General features: G+C 37.0%; 1 protein-coding gene across 3 annotated transcripts; it reads right to left on the bottom strand.

The window, feature by feature from the left end:
* Positions 1–989: 989 nt before the first annotated feature.
* cchcr1 (coiled-coil alpha-helical rod protein 1) lies at positions 990–27,159 on the bottom strand. 3 transcript variants are annotated; one of them, XM_073860881.1, is made up of 19 exons: positions 27,067–27,159; positions 17,112–17,376; positions 16,847–17,005; positions 15,286–15,361; positions 15,073–15,180; positions 13,830–13,924; positions 13,627–13,741; positions 13,162–13,272; positions 12,885–13,025; positions 11,405–11,515; positions 10,508–10,614; positions 9,927–10,039; positions 9,775–9,850; positions 5,680–5,801; positions 3,037–3,204; positions 2,797–2,895; positions 2,556–2,707; positions 2,362–2,479; positions 990–1,516 (listed from the first exon to the last, which is right to left on the bottom strand). In XM_073860881.1, exons 2-19 carry the CDS (start codon positions 17,348–17,350, stop codon positions 1,383–1,385), a joined length of 2,244 nt encoding a protein of 747 aa, XP_073716982.1. In that variant the 5' UTR covers positions 17,351–17,376; positions 27,067–27,159; the 3' UTR covers positions 990–1,382. The 3 variants fall into 3 exon arrangements, with proteins under 3 accessions (XP_073716982.1, XP_055054910.2, XP_055054911.2); XM_055198935.2 differs by lacking the exon at positions 27,067–27,159 and adding an exon at positions 17,778–18,032; XM_055198936.2 differs by lacking the exon at positions 27,067–27,159 and adding an exon at positions 17,778–18,032 and having other exon boundaries at positions 13,830–13,900.
* Between the last annotated feature and the right edge of the window lie 394 nt (positions 27,160–27,553).

The following is a 27,553-nucleotide window of genomic DNA, read 5'->3' as shown; positions in this document are numbered from 1 at the left end:
CTGTCCACACATGTGCACACCCGATTGATTTGAGAATGCACAAGGCATAAAATCTAGAAAGAGCAAAAGTACGGCAGAGAAAGAGCATCCAGAACTCACAGTACCTGCATATGCAGTCAGCGAAGGCAAACAAGGCAAAAAAAGGAATAAACGAAGAAATCAAACGAGAGTAAATATCGCGTGTCTTTCGCGTGATGATGCGGTAGCGGTATTGTCTCCGGTGTGTAGTCCTCATCAGAGTCAACAATGCTTTCATTACGGAAACTCTTACATGCAAAACACTGTATATGTTATAAATCTTCCACGAAATTCACCTTCATCACAGTGTAACTGATGGTAATGAAAAAACTAGTATCAATGCAATCTGTTTTAAGCTTTGTCTTATAAATATACCTAGCTTGTTCGTTACCGAATCAAACAAAATATATTTTAAACTTTACCAGTATTGATATGCTAGCTTGATAGTGAGTACTGAAAGCCATCCTATTTGTTTATTCATAGTGATAAAGTTAGGTGTATTATTACATGTGATTCTAAAATGATTTTACTACATGCACCGCTCCTTCCTCTCCGCTCGTCTGAGGTAAATGCTTCTCCCAGCAAAGCAGTCGGCGGCGCGCGTTACCCAAGTGTTTTTGGGCCTGGCTTTAGAAGAAACCCAGAATGGAGGGGGTGGAGTGAGAGGTCTACAGACACTCGATTTATATACCATCTTTTTCAGAGTACTTACATTTTACTTATGTATTGGAATACAAAGACAGTTTAAACAAATTTGGAAAAAAGTGTTCCAGACTATGTTAGACTTAAACCTGCCTACTCTGCCTTTAATGACATTACAAAGTACTTGGGGTGACATGAGGGTGAGTCAGTTATGGGATCATTTTGATTTTCCTGTGAACTATTCCTTTATAAACCTGATCCAGAAAAATATGACAGGAAGAACCAAACGATTAACCACACACTCTTGTTAACTTATACAGGAAACACTATTCATTACAGCCAGTTTATTTTAGTCATTTGAGTGAAACAAGATATTCAGGAAGAAACTTAGGAGCGAGGATTGATTGGGGACATACACTGAAATAATTCCATATTGAGTTGCTGATTATGCCTTTAGTATAAGCCCAGTTGCTCCAGGAGGATGGTCAATAAGCCCCTATCCCAAATTTCTACATTTACCAACATCACTAAAGATTTATTAGATTAAACATTTTTAATCCATTGAGAGCCCTAATATAAGCCCATAAACATCTTTGTAATTCTGAAGAGCTGTCTGAAACGAAGTAACAAAAATATTTTTATTAAATTATAAAACAAACATTAAACCCTATGAATGGGCTGTGACAGACAGCAAGAGTGTGTGAGAGAGCCAACTGGCGTGTTCAGCCTAATTCTTTATGTGTATCAGGACCAGCGGGTGTTTGTGTTACATTTGAGGCCTGACCCTCCTCATCATCCTCTTCCTCTGAGCTGCCCATCACTGCCGCAGTAAGAGCCTGCAGCGTCCCCAGAAGACCTGTGAGAGAAGCAGCGAGTGTAAAAAACAGGGTTCACACCTTAGTTAACTTCAAATTCAAGGACCTTTCAAGGACTTTCCAAGTCTAATACCCTCAAATTCAAGGACTAAATATGTGGACAAATTTCAAGCGACGGCAAGGTTACATCGTGTTACCTTTTAAGATACATTGTTACAGTTCCCTTTTGAGGGAACTCGCGCTGCATCACTACGGTGACACTTTGGGGACGCCTCCAGGTGTTAAGTGTTTCTGAATGTGTATATCAATTCAACCAATGGTGAGGCTTAACGACAAAGACAGGGTGACGCGGGAGCCAGGAAGTATATCGCTATCTGAAATATTGCCAAAGACAGAGTTACAGGGACGCAGGAAGCATGGCAAGAGAGACGCAGCGTCTCGTTCCCTTCTCATGGAACAACAGTTACATACGTAACCAGAGACGTTTTCATGTGTCAAACACAACTATGCAAAAAAGCCTTTTGGTATGAATCAACATTCGCATACAGAAGAAATAAGCATTTAAAGTGAACAGTTTAGCATGTGCGCCTAAAGTCTAGAATTTTTATTATATTATCCTACACTACACAGGGAATAATATGGATTTTTATGCATAAAATAGATTCAAGCCCTTTCCTGTATCCATGTATGTATTTTCAAAAACTTCCCAGGGCCTTGAATTATTTCCCCAGATTCACAAACTTTCAAGGATTTCAAGGACCCGTGGGAACCATGAAAAAAACACGGAGCAGCCACCAAAAAAGAATGACCATACATGAAATTCTCACTATCTCACACAATTACACTATTGGTAACTATTGGTATGTGAGTGCGACCATCAGCTTACTTTCAGGTGTTGGAGAATTCCTGCTTTCAGGTTGATGTTTAAAGGCTTCAGTTGTTTGAATGGCTGATCTTCTGAGTTTTTTATATTCATTCATTAAACCTTGTTCCTGAACAACAGCCTGCAAAAACATACAAAATAACATACAGTAAAGGACAGAGAGTCAATCTAAAACAATGTGTGTGTATATCACTCACCAGGAGAAGGTTGCGGTCTTTGTCCTTGTGTTTCAGCTGTTTCTGCAGATGTGTGATCTGCTTGTGTGTGTGTTCAGTTCTCTCTCTCTCTGCCTCTTTCATCTGCTCTCTCTCTCTCTCCACCTGCCTCTGTACCTGTCGCAAAGCCACCACTGCACACGGGCATGAAAAACAAAATGCGTGAGACACTTAGGGCTACATTCAGAAGTATACAGCATTTCGTGTGTTTGTTAATGTGCACCTGCTTTAGTATGCTCTCTCCTTGCTGTGTTGAGTTGAGCCTCCATGTCTCTGAGCTTCTCTGTACACACGCTCTCGACGTCTGACATCCTATGCAGAACTGCACACAGACACACTTTCAGCAAAGTTTTCAAAAAGTAAAAAAATCAATTTGCATAATTATTAAATAAATAAAGTAAATACTTTTTTATTAGACCTCTCAGATGTTGACCTCAATGGCTGAGATTTACCACATGCATACCTGAATCACACTGTTGTTTCAATCTCTGGGCTTCATCGTGGAGCTCCGCAATGGTCACCTCTTGCTCCTCACACTGTCGCTGTATCTTCATCTGGCTAGATTCTGATGTCATCAACTCCTCTTTACTGCATGACAGGGCCTCCTTCAGGAGACACACTTCTCTTTCATCTGCAGAGGGCATACACACAGTTTTGGCTCTCAATATCCTTTAAAGGATTAGTCTATTTTCTTTAAAAAAATCCAGATAATTACTCACCACCATGTCATCCAAAATGTTGATGTCTTTCTTTGTTCAGTCGAGAAGAAATTATGTTTTTTGAGGAAAACATTTCAGGATTTTTCTCATTTGAATGGACTTTAATGGACCCCAACACGTAACACTTAACTCAACACTTAAAAGTTTTTCAACGGAGTTTCAAAGGACTCTAAACAATTTCAAACGAGCCATTAGGGTCTTATCTAGCGAAACGATTGTCATTTTTATCACGAAAAATTAAAAATATGCACTTTTAAACCACAACTTCTCATCTACAGTTGAAAGAAAAAGTTTGTGAACCCTTTGGGCTTACTTGGATTTCTTCATAAATTGGTCATAACAAGTGTTCTGATCTTCATCTAAGTCACAACAATATAGAAACACAGTCTGCTTAAACTAATACCGCACAAACATTATACGTTTTCATGTTTTTATTGAACACAACATGTAAACATTCATAGTGCAGGGTGGAAAAAGTATGTGAAACCCTAGGCTAATGACTTCTCCAAGAGCTAATTGGAGCCAGGAGTCAGCCAACCTGGGGTCCAATCAATGTGATGAGATTGGATGTGTTGATTAAAGCTGCCCTGTCCAATAAAAAACACACACCAGTTTTGAGTTTGCTGTTCTGAAGAAGCATTGTCTGATGTGAACAATGCCTCGCAAAAAAGAGCTTCTTAGAAGACCTACGATCAAGAATTGTTGACTTACATAAAGCTGGAAAGGGCTACAAAAGTATATCTAAAAGCCTTGATGTCCATGTGTCCACGGTAAGACAGATTGTCTACAAATGGAGAAAGTTCAGCACTGTTGCTACACTCCCTAGGCGTGGTCGTCCTGTAAAGATGACTGCAAGAGCACAGCACAGAATGCTCAATGAGGTGAAGAAGAATCCTAGAGTGTCACTGGCACATGCTAACATTTTTGTTGACAAATCTACAATAAGGAAAACATTAAACAAGAATGGACTTCATGGGAGGACAGCACGGAGGAAGCCACTGCTGTCCAAAAAACGCAGCACATTTGAAGTTTGCAAAAGAGCACCTGGATGTTCCAGCACTACTGGCAAAAAATTCTGTGGACAGATGAAACCAAAATTGAGTTGTTTGGAAAAAACACACAACGCTATATGTGGAGAACAAAAGGCACAGCACACGAACATCAAAACCTCATCCCAACTGTGAAATATGGTGGAGGGGGCATCATGGTTTGGGGCTGCTTTACTGCCTCAGGCCCTGGACGGATTACTGACATCGATGGGAAAATGAATTCCAAAGTTTATCAAGATATTTTGCAGGAAAACTTAAGACCATCTGTCCGCCAACTGAAGCTTAACAGAGGATGGACAATGCAACAGGTCCTGACCTCAACCCGATTGAGATGCTGTGGCATGACCTCAAGAGAACGATTCACACCAGACATCCCAAGAATATTGCTGAACTGAAACACTTTTATAAAGAGGAATGGTCCAAAATGTCTCCTGACCGTTGTGCAGGTCTGATCTGCAACTATAGGAAACGTTTGGTTGAGGTTATTGCTGCCAAAGGAGGGTCAACCAGTTATTAAACCCAAAGGTTCACATACTTTTTCCACCCTGCACCATGGATGTTCACATGCTGTGCTCAACAAAAACACGAAAACACACAATGCCCGTGCGGCAGTAGTCCAAGCAGACTGTGTTTCTCCACCGCTGCGACCCAGATGAAGACCAGAACACACCCCATGACCAATCCATGAAGAAATCCAAGCAAGCCCAAAGGGCTCACATACTTCTTCCTTCAACTGATGCCCCAGCGCGACCTCACGCAAAACGTCATCACGTCAAGAGGTCACGGATGATATATGCGAAACTACGCCCCAGTGTTTACAAGTGTGGAGAAAGAGGACCGTTCCGACGTTGTTGTATGTCGAATGATACTAATTAATATCTTTGTATCAGTTTATTTTTTTAAATGGTCCGCAAATGTGCGTTTCATATATGTAACACGTGACCTTTCTATGTCACTACGTAATTATGTGAGGTCAGGCTGGCTCGTCACACAGCCAAAGATAAGTTGTGGTTTAAAAGTGCATATTTTTTATTTTTCTTGCCAAAAATGACAATCGTTTCGCTAGATAAGACCCTTATGGCTCTTTCAGATCAATTAGAGTCCTTTGAAACTGCAATTTTAAACTGCATTAAAACTGTAAAGTGTTGGGGTCCTTTAAAGACCATTAAAATGAAAAAAATCCTGGAATGTTTTCCTCAAAAAAAAAAAAAAATCTTCTCGACTGAACAAAGAGGGACATCGACGTTTTGGATGACATGGTGGATCGGGATTTTTTTTTTTAGAAAATTGACTAATCCTTTAAGTTGGTTAAAGTCTGATTAAAGTTTATGTACATACGCTGTTGCTGGAGTTCAAATAGGGATGCTTGGATAAGGTCTGGTGTGCGTTTGAGCTCTTGCGTGAGGTTATCTCTTTCTGCGCTCAACAGGGCTACCTCAGCCTGGAGGCCCTTAATTAAGCTATAATAGAGAGAATGCATTTCAAAACGGAATAACAGCATGCTGCCTACCACATGCAAGTATGCACTCATTAATGCCTACTGTTTTTGTTATACCAGAATATATCACACAACAGTAAACCAAAAGCAGCACAATGACTGTTGTCATCTAAATATAGTATCAGTGTTTAATTTAGCGAGATGAATTTTACATTTTTAATCAATGTTGCGTTTAAACATTGAGCGTCTGGACCAAGGTTATTATAGTTTTGCATTTTTCATTAGTTTTGATTTTTATTTCATTTTGACTTTTTGTTTTAGTTTTAATTCATTTTTAAAGTGGGTTTGCTAGTTTAGTTTATATTCTTTGAAAATGCTTAGTTTTAGTTTAGTTTTTATTCGTTTTTAGCCTGCGTTGCCCCATGCTGCCTTGCGTGCGAAGTTATTCACGCTGCAAGTCTAGCATGGAAACTATGGCCCTTTTTGCCCCTGAAATAGGGAACCAATCACAGAACAGGGAGGGGCAGCAAGACGATGACGACATCTATGCGACACACTGAAGCAGTTTTGTTATTTGTTATAACACGGCAACATACACAAAGTTACTTTTCAATGCAGCCTTAGACAGTGTTCAAAGTACTTTTGAACACAAGTTTATTTAAAAAAAGAGCAACTTTTGGCGTTAAACAATTTCATATCCAGAAAGGATGTTTGGATATGGCAAGACATGATAACCACAGAGTTTTATAGGATGCTACGCATCGTCATCGACGAAGTACAATTAACTTATAAATGGTAAGTGCTATTAATTAATATCATATTGTCATTATGCCTGTACTGTGGTTGTCATAGTGGCACTAAAATGTGTTGCTTTACAATATCAATATACAGCTACCAGTTTAGTTGCATAGCTTTCAGCTGTGTGCACACGAACCGATAAAAGTCGTTTACATTTGAATTGATGTCCTTCAACATACGTCATCTGGTATAATTGAAACAACTTGCTATGAGCTACGTACAGACGGATTTGATAGACATTTGTAGTGCCCAATAAACGTCTCTGGGCATTCGTAAACCACGCCTCAAATATGAGAAAATGAGCATGTGGTTCCCAGACCACATCTCATTCTCTATGAAACTGGTCTGGTGTTAGCCAGGCTAATTAGTTTTAGTCTTTTTTGGGTTATTTGTCAGGGGCAAGATTCAAAAAGGTCAGAAAAAGTATTGTGTAATAATAACTCAACAAAAACATCATAACATTTTAGAAAATATTCATTCAAAAATAAAACCAGTACATAAAATATACATATGGGCACAAATATGTAAACAGTCTCAACATTCCGCAGTAAGTGCAAAATATAATTGACGTGTGCCAGTAAAAAACCTAAAGAGCCAACAGACTAAAGACGACACACATGAACCGCATGTATTCAACCTATTTACAGAATTCACACCCTATACAAATACAACAGCTGTACAATTTTCACAGCCTATACTAAATTTACCCTATACAATTAGCCTACTCATCTGGACTGAAGCAGCAAAAATTCAGAGTAAACAAATTACATAACATTATTTAATATTTGAATCACAGCTTTTATAGTGTTTTGACACCGACAACCCAAGTGCATTTTACCTCAAACTTGCGACTATTTAACTTTCAAAGGTAGTGATCGCTTCTTGGGTCGACATTAAGACACTGACAAAATTATATTCAGAATTTAAAATATTTTTATACCACTTTTTAATGTGTGATTGTGTTGAGGTGTTCACGAAAAAGAGATACACGCGTAAGTGAGAGATGCAGCGAAAGAAAATGCAGCTGAACGTTTTTGCTCTATGAAAGACATTGACAAAGACAAAAACTAAGGACATTTATTCTATAATTTTATTACATTTTAGTTAGTTTTGCCAAACACACAGTTTTGGTTAGTTATCTTTTTTTTTTAAATGCCTCATTTTTATTTATATTTCAGTTAACGTCAATGTTTTTTCCCCACCTAGTTTTTGTTTTTTCCGTTTTCGTTAACAATTATATGGTCTGGACGAAACTTAACTTCCAGTCTCTGTTTGTTTAATGGTCTGGCTAGTGGCTAAACTGAACTCTGGAACAAAAACCTCATTGAAAGTAACAATTGTTTTGGTTTCCTAAAGACAAGGGGAGACGGCGATCACCAATATGTGAAGAAAGGTTTGGCAGCCGATCTATTGTTAAAGGGATAAATTACCCAAAAATGAAACAAACAGATCATGTGCCCCATTCACTTCCATAGTAGGAAAAAAATAATATGGAAGTAAATGGGCTGCTCATGTACGGTTTGTTTACAAACATTCCTCAATATCTTCCTTTGTGGTCATCAGAACAAAGAAATTTATACAGGTTTTTTCAAACACATGAGAGTGAAAATTATGACACAATTTTCATTTTTGGCTGAACTATCCTTGATTTTATACATTATACAGCACACATTTTACACTGTAAAGTTAGTTCAGTGCATTTTTTTATACACTTTAGCTATGATTTGAACCAAAGTAATCTACTTGTTGTTTATTTAGCTTGTTATCAGAAACAAACTACTCTAAAAGGACTCTATTGTTATTGATTCTTTGCAAAAGATTACCGGAAGTTACGTTTGTTCCACAAAAGCCGTTTGTTTGTGTTGTAACTGCTGAAGCCGTCTATAAATCTAGGGAAATATGTGACCCTGGACAACAAAACCAGCCATGTATATTTCTTACAAAAGCCAAAAATACATTGTGTGGGTCAAAACTATACATTTTTCTTTTATGCCAAAAATCATTAGGATATTATGTAAAAAAATTTACATTTCCTAACATAATTTTTATTTAAATGATTAAACGAAAATAGTATAAATTTTATTTTTGTGAGTGGATGCAGTTGCTAATGACTTCATTTGGACAACTTTAAAAGCTATTTTCTCAATATTTACATTTTTTGCACACTCAGATTACAGATTTTCAAATAATAGTCAACAGCCAGTTATTTTCCTATCCTTACAAATCAATACAATCCATACATAAATAGAAAGCGTATTCATTCATCTTTCAGATTATCTTAATTAAAAAAAATTACCCTTATGACTGGTTTTGTGGTCCTGGGTCACATATGAATTATCAGAAATGTTGTGTGCTGTATGTTAACTCTTTCACCGCCATTGATATCTCGTCAATTAAGAGAAAACGCTTCCCCGCCAATGACGAGATTTTCCGTCTTTCCGCAATACCGCTATTATCCACCGCCCTTCCGCAACTTTTTAAACCCGGAAGTATTGCCCTATGGCAAGTGGCTGCATGTCCGTGTTTGTTTTAAAGATCGCTCTAAATGGGATCTCTATGAAAAGTCTGTCACAAAAATGGAATTATCTCAGCTTTTTGCTCATAATGTGGTGTTTTTGCAGAAACCTACCCATATTCAAAAGCTGGTTACAAAAGGAACTACTGAAGTTAGTAGATGAAACGGGTTTTTTTGTTTGAAAGCAGAGGGTCTGTTCTTTCATTTGGTAGATTGAATGTTTATATATTTAAAGAACATTTTCTGGAAGGCATTAAACTTTGGTGAAAATCATGAAAAACGCTGGCACTGGCTGGCAACTTTTTTTAAAAACGCTGGCGGTGAATGAGTTAACATACTTATTCCAATCCACACTTAGCCAAAAGTTATCTTGATAGTAAAGTCAGTCAATAAAACATACTTTTTCACATACATTATTGCGACCCCTGATTAATCATTTCAGTGGCACTCAATATGAATAGATTTGAATGACTTTTTTGAATGGTCTAAATCTGAAATGACGTTAATACAAGTCAAGAGCTTTTTTTTAACTCTGTTTAGCTTCTGTTCTTAACTGCTACATTATGATGATAAAAAATTACATGAAAATACACAGATTTGCTCAAAATGTAAATGAATGTTAATCAAACTCCATAATTATCTGGCTATTATGACACAGAGCTGCTGTCTGCATGTGCCGTACCTTTCTGACACAGATGGCTCTGGCAACCTTGTGGCTTGTTTGGTTTTCCATAGAGCTTCTTTCCTTAACAGCAGCCCTGCAGACAAACCAGCCACATTAAAACTGAAACACACTTACACAGTCCCACCCCAAAACCAGATAACAAATCTCACCATGCACTGTGTCCAGTCGTTTGGCAGCAAAGGCAAGTCTCTGGTTGAGCTGACTTACACTAGACTGAACTGTTTCCATGTGACCTGCCTTCACATTTATGGCTGACATCACCCTTATGACAGAGAGAGATAGAGAAAGAGAGGCACGGAGATAAAGACAAACATGGAAAGAGACAGATGTTTATGGATGAGACATCTTCAGGGGTTTGTTCAGAGAAACAGTCAACTTTAATCTAATCATGCCAGATATGTTGGTATTTAAAAGGTGCATTTTAAATCCAAAGAGACCAAGATGTCGTCCGAACCAGACGAAACATGACAAGATTCCAGCGTTGAGCATTTTTGTGTGTTGTGAAAAAAAAATCACAGCCAATGAGAACATTACACTGCTGAGATTTTGTTTTCGTTAAAATCTGTGATGCTATTTTCTGGTTTTAATTGCAGTACTTAATCTCGCAGTATCTAACATCTCTTATCTTCTATGTCTATGATTATAGAGTAGACATTTATGTCTACGTGCTACAATCAGATAATCCTCAATTGTTTGTCAAGTTACTAACAGGTTAAATATTGAGTGTTACCTGTGTGCTGTTTCACTAATGTCAACCAGTGATCTCTCTGTGCTCTTATTTTGCTCTTTCAGCTGGGCATTCTCCTTTAAAGCACTGTCCAACTGCTGCTGTAATCCCTTGATACAAACACACAAAGATAGCACAAAGGCTGTCAGAAACACAAACCTGCCTCCAGGCTTATGAAGAAATAGCTTCAGTGCCGTCAAAATGTAAGAGCTGATCGGCTGGATGCATGTGGAGAATAATTACAGATGAACTAAAGATGTATTCTTATTCGACATCATGCTAAACAAGCCCAAAGCTCACAAAACTTAACCAATCTTAAAATCCAAAATACTGTAAATCAAGCAGAAATAAAAAAGAAATAGAGAGAGACAAACATGAAGCACTTATTGGGGTTATAAAAAAAAGTCTTTTTTTCAAGCTGAAGTTAAAATGACCATGAATGTACAAAAAGGATCGTTATATGTTTGGTGACTAAACATTGTCATGTTAGCAGTTTAAGATATTTTTTAAAATGATTCTTCATGTTGTTGTAACTCTCTGTATTTGATCTATGACTGATCAATAAAGATAAAATAAAAAATAAAAAATGACTCCATCCATGGATATGTAGAAGATATTACAGAGGCATTTAAAATACCAGAATACAATGTATATATAGTATGAAGTCATAGTAAAGTATAAATATAGTAATGAAGCAATCAAATCTTAGTATTAATTAACTGGTACAGAAAATCCAAATTTGCAGATTGAAAAATTAAATAAATGCACTTTTTAAATTAGAGAAACAATTGTCGTATGTTCTTAAATCATAAAGAACTCTTATGTCAAGACAAATGAAGATATGATTTTACATCCATAACCCTTTCAACCTACAACTGGCGTCAACATGTGTATGAGTACCTGAGCATGTACATGTTGTAGCTCCAACTGAGCGGTTTTGTCCTCTAGGTGATGCTTCAGTACACTGTTTTGAGACTGCAAGCACTCGACTTCTTGCTGTAGAGAAGAAACCTAAACACACATTTACAGCAGTCAGACTAGGTAGCAAATTTAGAAATTAACAGTTAAAATTTAGTTAAGATGTAAATATATTTTACCATGAAAGGTGAAATATGCCTCTAAATCAATTCCAGAGGCAAATACAATGGTTGCCTAATTATTATGCAAGTCAATAATATTTCAATCACATTGTTTTCCAAACACATTTGTGACCCATGACCAAGAAAACAGCCATATATTTTTTTATACATCACCTGAAAGCTGAATAAACAAGCTTTCCATTAATGTATGGTTTGTTAGGACATGTTGGTCAAGATACAACTATTTAATCTGGAATCTGAGGATGCAAAAAATCTAAATATTGAGAAAATTGTTTTTAAAGTTGTCCAAATGAAGTCCTAAGCAAAACATATTACTAATTATAAATAAATACATTTTTGATATTTACCTTATGAAATGTACAAAATATCTTCATAATCGTGACAGCCTATCCACGAAATTTGGCTGAATTTAATTGTCTAATAAATTGTGCCAATTGTGACGATTAATTGCCTGTTTTAGGGCTTTGAAATTGAATTCTCATACATTTTTTGTTTATGAAATAATTTTCACAGATTGTTGTGATTATTTAATTTAAATCTTTTGCAAGGTTTATCTGGCAGTAAATATTAATACACATAACACATATTTAAAAGTAATCTGATACTGTCTTGTTTATACAGGCGCTGTAGCTCCCCCTTGTGTTTTTTAGAGAGATGTGCAATCATTACGGTGATCTGAAATCATCGCAATGAGGTCAAACAATCACAAAGAGACGATTATTTAATTGTGACAGGCCTATTCATGGAATTCCTGATTTTTAGCATAAGAAAATTGATAATTTTGACCCATACAATGTATTGTTGGCTATTGCAACAAATATACCCATGCAACTTATATATTTTAAAATTATTTATAATTGCAAATGATGGCTGGAAGTGAATGCACTGCAGGATCACAAAAATAGGATGATAAGATATTATGTGCGAAAGATTTTTTTTGGTTGAAATAAAATAAGAAAAATTGTTGTGAAATCATCAGGAAACCTTTAGTACCACAGTTTTCCAGAACAGCCTACCTGGAGTCTCCAGAGGTACAAAATGTCAGGTAAAATAATATATCACTTATATATAATTATTAACAATATTAGAGTTAGTTATTAAGATTGGTGGGGTTTGGAATTGGTTAAATGTGCTTGGAAAAAAAACTATAAAAAAATTATTGACTTACATCATAATTATGCATGCAGTGAGTATATAAAGAGGTTAAACACTGACACTGGGAGGCAGTGATGTATACTTAATGTGTATAAACATTATCTGTGAGCATGTGTTTACATTACCATATTCTGTAAATGTGCTCTCTCAGAGTGGAGTTGCAAATCCCTCGTCTGTAATTTAACAAGCAGCATGAAAACCTTCTGTCTCCAAACACTCAACATCTGTCCGGCTTTACAGCCAGAATACAGTGGATCAGACTGCGCCTAAATACATTCACACACAATAAGTACTAATAAACATTATCAGAGCCCCTTAAAAAATCTGTCATGCTCTAATAGCAATTTAATACGAACACGTGTTGTACTGTACATATATGTATGCGTGTATGTGTTATCCAACCTGTTCACCCAGCTCTTTCTCCTGAATAGCAAGAATATCATTGGCTGCATTCACTCTGACATTCAACAGCTGAACAGATAGAGACAGGGCTTCCTTTTCCTTCTCCAAATGCTACAAACACAATTATAAAAAAATTGTAACGTGTTCATTTAAAAAGAAAGTGACATTAAGTACAGTGTGTTATATAAGTAACGGCATCTTGAATAAATATCGGTTTTGATGCAGTTAATTAAAAATAATTTCCAAAAATTACTATACAGTAGGCGAAGAGACTACTAACTTCTTCTTGACTAACTTCTTTATGGCGTGTAATGTATCATGGTGAATGTAGTACGTCCAAATTCATTCATACTATATATTACCTACTGTTTTAATGGTCGATTAGTAGGAACTTCATCTAATTCAGTACCTACTGTCACAGTATCCAGTTTCAGACGCAGCGTATATACCCGAATATATGCAAACCTGTATCTGTTGTCTGAAGTCTTCTTCCTCTTTTTTCTCTGTGATGTTGCCGCCAATGTATCGGCGCAGTTTCTGCACACACTCGGACTGTTCCAACAATGAGATGTTGAGAGCACTGCATCAACAAAAATTATTTGACATCAGATAAATACCCATAATAATTTCATCTTCAGAAACGCTTTAGCAAGCGTAATCTCACTCACTTCCGCTGATTCCTTAGGTCATCTCTTTCTGATATCACTTCTTGTACTTGGGCCCTCAGTGAGGTCACTTCCTGTACAGCATCAGCAATCACATGCTAAGATTCATAGTGATTAAAGGATTAGTCCATTTTCTTAAAAGAAAAATCCAGATAATTTACTCACCACCATGTCATCCAAAATGTTGATGTCTTTCTTTGTTCAGTCGAGAAGAAATTATGTTTTTTGAGGAAAACATTGCAGGATTTTTCTAATTTTAATGGACTTTAATAGAGCCCAACATTTAATACTTAACACATAACAGTTTTTTTCAACGGAGTTTCAAAGGACTATAAACGATCCCAAACGAGGCATAAGGGTCTTATCTAGCGAAACGATTGTCATTTTTGACAAGAAAAATAAAAAATATGTACTTTTAAACCACAAAAGTGCGACCTCACGTAAATGCGTAGTGACGTAGGGAGGTCACGTGTTACATATATAAAACGCACATTTGCGGACCATTGTAAACAATAAACTGACACAAAGACATTAATTAGTATCAGTTGACATACAACAACGTAGGAACGGTCCTCTTTCAACCACTTCTAAACACTTGGGCGGAGTTCGCGTTCGTCCTCTGTGACCTCTTGACGTCATGACGTATTGCGTGGGGTCAGCTGGCGCATCACGACCGGCTCTACATGAAGAGAAGTTGTGCTTTAAAAGTGTATATTTGTTTTTTATTGTCAAAAATGACAATCGTTTTGCTAGATAAGACCCTTATGCCTTGTTTGCGATTGTTTATAGTCCTTAAAAAACTGTTAAGTGTTGAGTTTAGTATTAAATGTTGGGCTCTATTAAAGTCCATTAAAATTAGAAAAATCCTGCAATGTTTTCCTCAAAAAACATAATTTCTTCTCGACTGAACAAAGAAAAACATCAACATTTTGGATGACATGGTGGTGAGTAAATTATCTGGATTTTTCTTTTAAGAAAATGGCCTAATCCGTTAAGAGTTAGACAAACTGCAATGGTGGATGCTAAAGTGCAAAAACTTGCCCCTAAAAATTATGTGGACTTGAGGAACACTGCATACATATTTTTTTAAACATGTAAATATAATTATTAAGGACCTTTGGACTAGTTGTTTTTAAGTTATTACAAGTAAAATTAGTCTTGACCAAAAGGTCCAGCATGGTTTAATGAGGTGATATTTTTTTATTTTAAATCCTTTTTGGGGTACCGCATGGTTTTCAAGCTTTACCTGATCCTCCAGTTTGAGTTGCAGCTTCTCTCTCTCTTCTTTTGAGTCCTGTAACTCTCTCTCCAAACACTGATGCTTTAATTCATACTGGCTTTTCAGGGTCGAACACTAGTCACAAAAAAAATCAGGCTGCACTTAGAAAGTAGTGCTCAGATGTGATACATTTTAATTTCTTATCACCAGAGTTTGGAGGAAGCATTTGTGAGCATTTACCTGTTCTTGGCTTATTTTGAGCTCAGTCTTGCAACTCTTCAATTCACTTTGTAACTCATCACATTCTGTACACTGCCTACACACACACACATCTCAGTCAATATACACCTCACACAGGGAACATTAGGGGCTGGTATTAAGATGAATTTTGGTCTATCGAATTACAAGTGGACGACGCCAAATACAGGTGTTAACAGGGGGTGAAATGTTTTGAGCTCATCCACTTTCGACCACATTCAGAGGCTGTTTACAATTTGTATTAAGATGTGTTTTTGTCAATCGGATCACAAGTGGAAAACGCGACAGGTGTAAAGGGTGTTCAAAATGTTTTGAGCTCGTCCACTTTCGACCACACTCAGAAGTAGTTGAAAACACTTTTGATCGGATTGCTTTTGTAGTGTAAACGCACATGTGGTTGAAGAGACCGCCTTGCGATTCAGAATCAATTTTAGGCAGGTCTTTTTAACTCTTTCGCCGCCATTGATGAGATATCTCGTCAATCAAGAGAAAACGCTTCCCTGCCAATGACGAGTATTTCCTGCTTTCCGCAATACCCCTTCCGCAACTTTTTAAACCCGGAAGTATTGCCCTATGGCAAGCGGCTGCATGTCCGTGTCTGTTTTAAAGATCGCCCTCTATGAAAAGTCTGTCAAAAATTGAATTATCTCAGCTTTTTGCTCAAAATGTGGTGTTTTTGCAGAAACCTACCCATATTCAAAAGCTGATTACAAAAGAACTACTGAACGTTTTCTTTTTTATTTTAGAAAGCAGAGGGTCTGTTCTTTCATTTGGTATATTGTATGTTTATATATTTAAAGAAGAACATTTTCTAGAACGCATTAAACTTTTGTGAAAATCATAAAAAATGCTGGCGCTGCATGGCAACTTTTATTTTTAAACGCTGGCGGAGAAAGAGTTAATGGGGAATGCAATGAATCGTCCAGCCCTAATCTCCACAGACCACCCCCTCACAGTATTCAGGACAGAAACGGTCAAAAGTGGACAAAAGAGACAGATTTAAATACCAGGTGTAAACAGAAAACAAAAACACATCTTAACACCAAGTGTAAACAATCCCTCAGAGGTAGTTGTAAAAGCATTTGACCAGATTGCTTTTGTGGTGTTGATATGCGGTCATGTGGACTGTGTTCAAACAGCAACAAAAGACCGCCTATTCTCCGCCTATGATCTAATGTGTATTGTTCCAAGCGAGCACACGTCTTGACTTATAGCCCAAACCCACAGTGTTCTGCATGGTCTTAAAGGGACATTCCACCTTTTTTGAAAATATCCCCATTTTCCGGCTCCCTAGAGTTAAACATTTGATTCTTACCGTTTTGGAATCCATTCAGCTTATCTCCGGGTCTGGCGCTAGCACTTTTAGCATAGCTTAGCATAATTCATTGAATCTGATTAGACCATTAGCATTGCCCTAAAAAATGCCCTTAAAACAACAGGTGTGAACGGACGTGTGTCTTTCTTGTTCACTTGTGATCAACCAAAATGCATTTTAATACCAGGTATAAACAGACCTGCAGTTAGTTACTTTAAATGTTTGCACCTGTTTATTTGGCCCTGCTGGTCTTTGATCTGCTCTCTTAAGCATTCCACTCGTCCTCTCAGACGCTCCATCTCTGCTTTCATCGCTTCTTTCTCTTCTCTTAAGCTTTCCATCTCTTGCAGCAGGGCCTTTGAACTGCTCCTCTCATCTTCAATCAGCCTGAGAGAGAAAGAAAGGCGTGTGTGTGTGTGTGTGTGTGTGTGTGTGTGTGTGTGTGTGTGTGTGTGTGTGTGTATGTATATGAGGTAAAACTGCATTTGTGTACCTGTGAACAGATAGCTGTTGTAACAAGTTCTCGCTCTGGTGCTTTTGATGGACTGTACTCCTCGATTCGACTCCAGTGGTCTCCTTCCAGGTCAACGCCAACCCACCAAATGTAGAAGGTGGTGGAGGTCTGCAGGGTGTGATGTGTGGAGCTGCAGGTGGCGGCGGGGTTTGGATAGTTGTTATATGTGAGGCTGTGGGAACAGCCAGAGGAAGCCCAGTAAACTGAGCAGGCGTCATCAAAGGGGCAGCATTACCGATAGGTCCTATGGGCCAAAAAACAGTTCGAGATTAATGTCATAGAGTAAACACTGACAGACAGATTGATTAGAGGTATTCCCTCAACAACACACGAAAACGTTCGCCAATGCAACACGTATGTATTCAGTCTACACACATTATCTCAGTAGGTGTGTTCTCTGAGGATCAAGCTCATTACGTTGCTAACGCAATGCTCTACCAACAGGAGCACTGGAACTTACATAACTGTCACATTCGATGGAGTACAATAAAAAGCTAAAATATTTAATATCTCTACAATATTAAGACATAAAAAGTCATGCATACAAACTAACCTAAACAAGTATTACAAAAACAGATTTTTACACAGCGGAATACTGCTGTCACTTCGTATAGTGTTTTTGTTTGTTTAAACGTTAACTGTTACCTCCATCAAGAGCTTTCATGAAGTCCGACGGCGCGTTTAGCCTCTCCGTTTTCCACAGTTCCATAACAACCACCAGACTTCCAATCTTACGTAAATGTATTTAAATAGTATTATACAGTAATGTTTGTACTACAGACTCAAGAGTTTGTTTCAGGAAATGCGCGGCTGCATTCAAACTGGAGCCTGCAACAGCAACAGCGACGCGTGCTGTTGTCATAGCAGAGGTTTCCGGTGTGACGCAGCGCCCCCTGTAGTCCCTTACCATCTCTTTCCCGCCTGGAAAATCACTTTAAAGTCCCCACAGAATGCAAATTATTTGGTTTTTAACATAAATACTTTAAAGGTGACATAGAATAAAAAATAATGTATTTACCTAGGCATAGATGAAATGAATAATAAGAGTTCTGTACATGGTAATGACATCTTGAGAGGCTCAAACACGTTTGTTTACTCATTTATGTAAACCTCGTACATGCAAAATACTGCTGTGCGTTTTAGACAATGCGCTTAGAATCGTTAAAATAGGGCCCATTATATCCAAATGTCAAAAAAGTTACTAAAATCAATGAACAGCACTAATAAAGCCCCATTCTTACAGATCATTAACTAAAACAGGTTGGTTTAGGGTTTAGTTACTCTTTAAGGATATACTTAAACAATTGTGCTCTGAAACATTGACATATTTATGAAATATGAGGATTCAAAATGTACAGCCCGCCAGTACAGATCAATAATTTTTATGACATAATTATGCACTTTGCATTTCCATTAAAACATTTTCTATAATTTATCTTCCCTGTATCAAATCAAAGAAATCCGCATATTTCAGCACTTCAGCTGGTCTTTATTGTCCCTGACATTTTAAAATAATATTCAACCGTTGTGCACTCGGCATAATTAATGGCATATTAACAATTTTTAGCAGGCTTGCACTAATCTGTGCACTTGTCTTTGGACAAGTGGTTTACAATAAACCCACAAAGAATGGTTTGTTAACACCCTATAGGAGATTGTGACATTTTATACAAAACATTTTGTTTGTGATTCTTTAAAATTACAATATCTAGTGAGACTCATGCTAGGGTTTAAAGCCTTAAAATTATACATTTAATGCGTTTACAATAGCCTTATTTTGTAAGTATCTATTGACCTCTACTGGACAAATTTAGTGTGAATGAAGGCTTTGATTAGACCGCTGTTGAACACTGAGCTCCTTGTTCATACCTGCATGACTCAGATGTAAAGACAACCCAATCTCAAGGCATTTTGTGTATAGTCAAGAAACAATTTTATTTATTTATTCGTGTTCATGGACACGATTTTTCTTGAATGTCTTTTTGTGTCACTCAGCACAAATTTCTATATTGTTTTTCGTGTCCCCGCGCATGACTTTCTTTTTTGTGTGTCATTTTATGTATTGGTTTCTCTATTTTTTCTATATATCACTTGGGGTTAAAAAGACTTATATTTCAGACACCCTTTTTAAAAAACAATTTTTTAGAAACAAATACATAAAATGAACCCAAACCCTAAGTGTCAAATGTTAAAACAATTGAAAAACCAATGACACGAAAAAGAAAAGCATGCTTGTGGACACGAAAATCAATACATAGAAATTTGTGCTGAGTGACACTGCCAAGACATTCATGTTCAATTGGAAAAAAATGTCCATGAACACAAATAAATCAAATATATTTTATGACTATACCACGAAATGCCTTGGGATAGGGTTGGTAAACATCAATGTCAAAGCAACAGTAATTGTTTTGGACAAATGTTTTATCTTTGTCACATCTTGCAGAAATTTAATGTATAATTTGTTACCCAGCATTACACAGTAGGACTAGGTCAACTATACAGAGCCGATAGTCCAGCTATGAGGAACCCTTCTAGCCAAAATAAACTTGAACTTGCTTTATGTTTGGTCTATAGCATCAAACAGCCCAAATTTTGCCTTGTTTTGGCCTAGACCAGGGCTGCGTTCAGCCCCGACAAAACGTTGCACAACGTTTATTAAACAGAAACGGTGATGCGTTGAACGCCCTGTTGTGATGACGTAAGAGTTGCAACTACGGTAGCTGAGAGGCCATTTTTGTGTTCTTTTTTAAATGTTTCTGAAGCCTGATGAAATCGTTATAAATGTGTGTTTAATACTGTAAAATACCCTCGATGTTACAGTCACTGACCTTGCTGTCCAGAATGAAAGACAACATTCCAACTTGAACCCCATTGAGCGAGCTGTCTCTTTACTACCGTGTGGTTTTATACATCTTGCCGCTGATTGGGCCGACAATTCTGACACACCCACCAAACAAGAGAAAACGATTCTAAAACCTGATGCATTCCGTTGCACACCGTTTCCAGGAAACATGTCGTTCAACCCGGAAACCGTAGCGAAACGTTGTGCACCGGTGTGAGATTGAACGAGCCCCAGGGCTAGTCAACTGGCGGCCCGCGGGCCAAGTGCGGCCCGCCAATCATCTTTATCCGGCCCGCCGGTCACCTTTGGCCGTTTTTCAATCGGAAGGCTGCAGCCTCCGGAGGTCGCATATGCAGACTTCATTCGTCATCAAGTTTAAGTTAACTGAGCATTACATTCACAAATCATAAGCATATTACAACAATTTACGATTAACTAAGAATAATAGTCAACTTTAGAATTGTTAAATTCTGAAATTAGACCTAATGACGTATGCAAAATGCGACCTCCGGAGGCTGCAGCCGTATTGAGAAACGACCATAGTCTGATTTAAATTCAGCGTGGTTACTTTTACCTTTACACTGTACGAGACAACACAGAAAGGGGCTTTGTGGGTTGCCAACCATCTGCGGGTGCGTAATTATTCTTCTTCTTCTTCTTTATAGTTTATTGGCGGTTGGCAAACCAGCTTATTGGTGCATTTCCGCCACCTACTGGGATGGAGTGTGAATACCTAGGATGATGGAATGAATAAACTACTACATATATATATATATATATATATATATATATATATATATATATATATATATATAAAAAAATAATAATAATAATAATAATAATAATAATAATAATGATAACACTTATATAAATGAAACAAATAATATTAAACAATACTAAACACTTCTTTTTGTAACACCTTAAATCCTGTGTATTAACCGTGTATCTCTCAAATATTTAAATAATATAGGGTACACTTTTGATTGTACCTGTGCACTCTGAAATAAATCTTTTATTGTTAACTGTACTTTCAGTTTCTTTAGTCCATCTACAAGTTGAACTCGTTCATTATTATAACCTTGACAGTGAACAAGCACATGCTCCACTGTTTCTGCCACTCCACAGTGGATGCACCCATCTGTCTCACTTTTCCCTAACATGTGTAAATAATAATTTAACCTGGTGTGCCCAATGCGTAGCCTCGAGATAATTGTATCCTCTCTTCTGGATCCATATTTTCTCCTATCATTCCCAACTGTAACCTGAATATTATATAAGTGTCTCCTTATTCCAGTTTTCTTGCCAGATATTTATAACAGATTTTCTTATAATACATTTAGCTTCAGCTTTACTTAATGGAATCTTTATGTCAACTTCATCCTTATTTAATCCAGTCTTTGCCAGTTTATCCACGATCTCATTTCCCTCAACTCCAACATGAGCTGGTACCCATAGAAAAGTTATATTTTTGTCTATTGGATTTATCCTGTACAAAATTTGTAATATGTCATGTAAGATATCTTGTCTTGTATCTGATTTTCCACTTTTCAAGCTGCACAAAGCTGAGAATGAATCAGAGCATATAACTGTATCCTTAACATTAGAGTCTTCCACCCATAAAATTGCTATGAATATTGCCATGAGTTCTGTTGTAAATACTGATATGTCATTCGACAGCCTTTTAACAGTACTCAGATCAAAATGAGGTATATATATTGCTGCTGCTGCATACCCAGATTGAGGATTTTTAGACCCATCTGTGAATATCTGAACACTATTGTTATAGTTTTGATTCAAATAATTTGCCACTGTTATATCCATAGGTAAATACCTATCCTTTTCATTCTTTATAATGTTTAATTGTAGATCCACTAATGGCATTCTGTACAGCCAAGGGGGTAAAATTGGTAGACTTACTGTATGGCTCATGACTATACCATCTATTCCAATATCTTTGGCAACTTGATCAGCCCTCCATCCAAAACTATTTAAACTTGAATACTCATGCTCCCAACATTCTTTTAATACATCTTTTACTGGATGAGCATCTGTATGCCCCTTTACGGAGCACCAATATGCCATTTCCAGCTTAATTTTCCTAATTTCTAATGGCATTTCTGCCATTTCAACCTGCAGAGCAGAAATTGGAGATGTTCTAAATGCCCCACATGCTATTCTCAATGCCTGGGAGGGTGCGTAATTATCTGATCCAATTCGAGCTTTGGATGCATTCAAGAAAATAACGTTATGCGACTACACGCATGTGACGCAGCGACCGGAAGTGATGTATTTCAGTGTGTTCCAATCAAAACTGTTGCTGAGTCCCAATTCGCATACTATCCGTCCTAAATAGTATTCGAAACTAGAATTAGTAGGTCCCAAAACGTAGTATGTTGAAATGAGTATCCCAAAGATACCCGGATGGTCTACTATTTCCGGTTAGATTTCGAAGTGCAGATCGATCCACACTCTAACGGCTAATATTACCCACAACCTATTGCGTGCGGGAGGGAGGAGCTTTGTGGTGATGTAAATCTGGCAGCCAGACGCAGCAGCGGAGATGCGCCCTCAGCTTTTAAGTGTAAGAATTTAAATGTTTAACCCTAATTAAAGTTATCTTTCATTGTCTTGTAATATTCGGTTGATGTTGTGAAAATAAAGTACCATGGCTGTAGTACTGTGTCATGCAATTGTCTTTTTATGTATTTGTTTTTATGTTTCTGTCTTACCTTACTATAAACCCTTATGAAAAAAACACCTTTTACTACACTAATCATAGTTTAACCACACTGACTTATTTGTAGTAATACTGTGGCTGTACAAATGTTAACTTTATTAAGAAATGTGGTTACTAAACTTTTACTATAGTAAAAGCATGGTTCATTTTCATCGCGGTATTTCTGATTTGCAAACATAAGTATAAAATAAGCATAAAATACGTTAAACAATAGTTATACTATAAACTTTAACTATTTTGAATTTAAAATAAGTAGCTTTCATTACACACATTGTTGCACATGAACATCGTAACCAGCCGCCTCACAAACGACCTGCGTTTGGTGTGCGTAACTAGGCAACCACGTTGTCGTTCACGTTGCATGACGTCATCGAAGTACGTCCCAGAACGTGCATACTCTTTTGCTACACACTCAAAAGTACGTACATTTTCCTCACAAAAACAGTACATACTTTTAGGTCGTAGTATAAGTAGGCGAATTGGGACCCAGCATGTGTGCAAAGTTAAAATTTTTTATTATTTTTTGTTTTACTTTATCAGTAACACTTGAATACTTTAATTACTGGTAAGTAAATTATTAACTATACATATATTCGTAGATTAAAGGTTCTCTCCCATGACAGATTTACGATTAAACTACATTTTCGTTACGACTGCCACTAGGGGGCGAACTTCCGACATTTATATCTGTATGTAATGTACAATGGAAAGGCTGCTTAGCCTATGTATCTATAAAATATTAAAAAAGAAAACATGTAGTTCAATTTTAGTCATTAGGAGAAGACTGGCTATATGTTGTGAATACTTGACATGTAACAATTAATGAAAGTAAACAGTTATAAACAAAATAGGTTAAGGAGTGTTGATCTTTTACACTTTTACTATTAACATTTGGCTCTTACATGTTAAACTGCAATTGTTTTTAAATATTAATAAAGAAAATATGAGTTTTCAGTAATTAAAAGGCTTTTAATTTCTTTTTTTTTGGAAAATGCATGTTTATGGTGATGTAGGATATGGTAAAGCACCTCTGATGGTAAAGCACATCATCTTATAATCCACAAGTAACTACTTTAGCACTTTAAAAGTGTAGTTAAGTTGTAATAAAGGTGGAAATTGTTTGCGGTTGTCATATGGTTTGATATTTTGTTGTCTATCTAATATCTTATCTTAATTTTTTTAGACCAATGTAAGGTTTGTGTCAAAGCTGCCCTAAACTAAAGTACCTTTAGGGAAGACATGCAACTAGGCGACTTGCAATTTTGGGCCCTATGAAAGAATATAACATTGGGCCATCTACCACACCCACGTTACTACTAATAAAAATAATATTTGGGGGCCCAAATAGTTCAGATGCCAAATTATAGTTATTTACTTTTATATCATTAACACTTTTATGTCCTTAATAAAAAAGTTTTACAGGGGGCAAATCATGAAAATCTGACTTTTTCCATGTTTTAGTGCTATAATTGGTCCCCCAGTGCTTCCATCAACCTAGAAAATGTGTGAAAGATCAACCCAGTAAATTTGTTTTGGTAAACCATGCTCTGCAAGCATGTGAAAAATAGGTAATTGAAATTTGGCTCCCTTTGTGATGTCAGAAGGGGATAATACCGCCCGATAATCTGCACTATCCAACCACCACACTGCCATTTTGTGCAGAGATCAACCACTGATCTATATAAATGACTGGATTGCGCGTAGAACGTAACAGCGTGAGGTGAAGCCAGCGCAGAGTTCGAGCCGCTATCTTGGTATACCCAACCGGCAGAGGGCGTCATTGACTTCCATTCAAATTCATGTTTTAAATTCACCCGCTTTACAGCGTATCAGTCACGCATGATTATTTTTATGATATGTGTACGTAAATTAACTGTTAATTCTGGTGTTATTTGCAATGTTTATGTTTTAATCGGGCAGGAAAATGGATTTATGAAAAACCGTTAAGGCGAGTGTGTCTGTCTCCTGCGTTTTGTTAATGACACGGGTATAAATAAAAATTGTTTTGACATTCAGCTACACGGTCAGCGTTATTTCTCTAAATAAGTTTAGGAAACTTGTAAGTTTAGATAACATATAACCAGCAAATTATTGCATGCACATACGGTACAAAGTATGATTATTTATTTAGATTTCAGAATGAGCACGTTTGTCATTAATACTAAATATGCTGCGGTTTGTCTGCTGATCTGATAGTGTAATGAAGATGAATGTATAATAACTGATTAAAAACTAAAATTTACAACTTTCAGTAAATAACTATGTACAGGCTTAGGACGTTTGTGTTGTAATAATGTACAGGGTAACTTCAGATATAAAAACGAAGACTAGTAAAGTGATGTTTTATCATTAAAATCTGATCGCGTCCATTGATTTAATAGAATGTTTGGGTATACCAACATGGCGGCGCGGTGGCTTCACAGTTGTGACGTCATGCGCAATCCAGTCATTTATATAGATCCGTGAGATCAACTCATTTCCATTTTAAAGGACACATCCAAAACAGCACATTTTTGCTCACATACTCTGGAGACACAAAAAGATTTATTTGACATCACAAGGGGAGCCAATTCAATGAGCTATTTTTTCCACATGCTTGGAGAGCATGGTTTACCAAAAATAAGTTAATGGATTGTTCTTTTACATATTTTCTAGGTTGATAGAAGCACTGGGAACCCAATTATAGCACCTAACATGAAAAAAGTCTGATTTTCATGATAGGTCCTATTTAAGACCTATAAAACAAGTTTTTCACCTTGAGACTTCAGGACGAAGTTTTAAGAAATCCTCAATGATGAAATATATGAATAGAAAATATCCTTTTATTTAACTGAAATCACAAGATTTTTAAATGTTTTAACCAATTTATAGAGTTTTCACTAACTATTATTTTGATAATTCAGGACGATCAAGTAATCTGATATTTTTTGGTAATAAAAATAGACCTAAGGGAGCAAAAGCTTTTAAAATGACAATCTTGTCTTGATGAGACAATAATAATTGGTGCAAATAAAGTATCAAAACCCAATAAACACATGGTTTTATTAAACAACAATGCTAAAATACAGTGATGAAAATAAGTATTTGAACACCCTGCTATTTTGCAAGTTCTCCCACTTAGAAATCATGGAGGGGTCTGAAATTGTCATCGTAGGTGCATCATGTCCACTGTGAGAGACATAATCTACGGAAAAAAAATCCAGAAATCACAATGTATGATTTTTTAACTGTTTATTTGTATGATACAGCTGCAAATAAGCATTTGAACACCTGAGAAAATTAATGTTAATATTTGGTACAGTACCCTTTGTTTGCAATTACAGAGGTCAACGTTTCCTGTAGTTTTTCATTTTTTTGGCCCACTCCTCCACACACAGATCTTCTCTGGATCAGTCAGGTTTCTGGCCTGTCACTGAGAAACACAGAGTTTGAGTTCCCTCCAAAGATTCTCTATTGGGTTAAGGTCTGGAGACTGGCTATGCCATGCCAGAAACTTGATATCCTTCTTACAGAGCCATTCCTTGGTTATTCTGGCTGTGTGCTTCTGGTCATTGTCATTTTGGACGACCCAGCCTCGACCCATCTTCAATGCTCCGCTATTTAATGTGCACTCCGGTTTACCTCTGAATTGTCCTAGACGTGACTCGATGCGGCGCTGAGCTGCGCGTCCGGTTTGCGACCCCCTTAAGACAGTTTCTTAAACAACTGAAAATGTGTTCGACATATGCATCTCGGACGGCTTGGGGGTGAGTAAAACATGGATTTAATATTATTTTTGGCCAAACTATCTCTTTAAAAAGTGACACAAACCACTTTTTTTTTTTAATTTTACAAACTACTTAAAAATGGTAATGTTTCACAAAATAAATCATGTAAACATGAAGCAATAAGTCTTATCATTTTTTAATAAAATGATTGTGCATTGCATTATTTTTAATATTAAAATATATTTAAACTGCTATAAACTGTCTTCTGTGTAATATTTTCACCTTCTATCTAGACCAAAAAAATTATATTTATTTTTAATTAAGAGGTTAAATCTGCAGTTTTTTGAGCATATCTGCGTGCGTGGAATATGGAAAGGCCTGCTTTTTATCCAGACCTTGACGCTTTGTATGGTGCTGCGCAGACCGTGCCCTTATGACGTCAGAGTACCGCGAGAGAAATGGTAAAGGAGGACCATTTTGTAACATTTCGACATACTCTCGCGGTACTCTGAAGAACAGTCTGCGCAGCCCCTTTGATTCTTTACGGTAAAATACAAGCAACATGAGAAGTGGTGAGGTGGTTCTTCTCAGTAGAAAGTAAAGGTACGCTTGAAACCCTTAAATATAACTGGTTTAGTTACTTACATCGTGTGTTGCACTTTCACCACCGCTAACAATCCGAAACATCGCGCAGACGTGTACTCGCTCTGTAGTTTGTAGCTCGCGCTCCGGCTACTGTAAACAACTCCACCTTCTTTGATTTGATTGGCTATCGCATCATTTAGATTTTGACAAGCACACTGACTGCTGATTGATGCAGACAGATAGAAATAGGCGTTGCACAGTATTTACAGTTATATATTAGGCAATTATTATTCCAATAGTGATTGCTATTACACACCAGGGGAATCTTAATGGTGGGCACGAGCCTGTGTGGAAAAAAATGGATTTGGTCGTAAGAGCGTGAGAATTGTGCTGCATCCGAAAACTCAAGGCAGTGACTCGTTGCCTCGCTGCCTCATGAGGAAATGACTTCGGAGGCATGAAGGTTGCTCAGAGAAAGACTTTCGGACACACTTCTAAGGCAGCGTGTTTGAAATTTAAACAGAGAGCGCCTTTGTGACAACTAATC

This window comes from Misgurnus anguillicaudatus, chromosome 22 (genome assembly GCF_027580225.2).
Source record: "Misgurnus anguillicaudatus chromosome 22, ASM2758022v2, whole genome shotgun sequence".
NCBI lineage: Eukaryota > Metazoa > Chordata > Actinopteri > Cypriniformes > Cobitidae > Misgurnus > Misgurnus anguillicaudatus.
Note: the sequence above shows the minus strand (reverse complement) of the source record. Positions and strands in the feature narration are given on the sequence as shown.

Bases quoted from the DNA above. Each gene is read 5' to 3' on its own strand.
- cchcr1 (XM_055198935.2), bottom strand. From the start codon at position 17,841: ATGGAACTGTGGAAAACGGAGAGGCTAAACGCGCCGTCGGACTTCATG. The intron at 17,377-17,777 runs GTAACAGTTAAC...TTTGGCCCATAG, and splicing joins CATGAAAGCTCTTGATGGAG to GACCTATCGGTAATGCTGCC. The intron at 13,742-13,829 runs GTGAGTGAGATT...TTGTTGATGCAG, and splicing joins GACCTAAGGAATCAGCGGAA to TGCTCTCAACATCTCATTGT.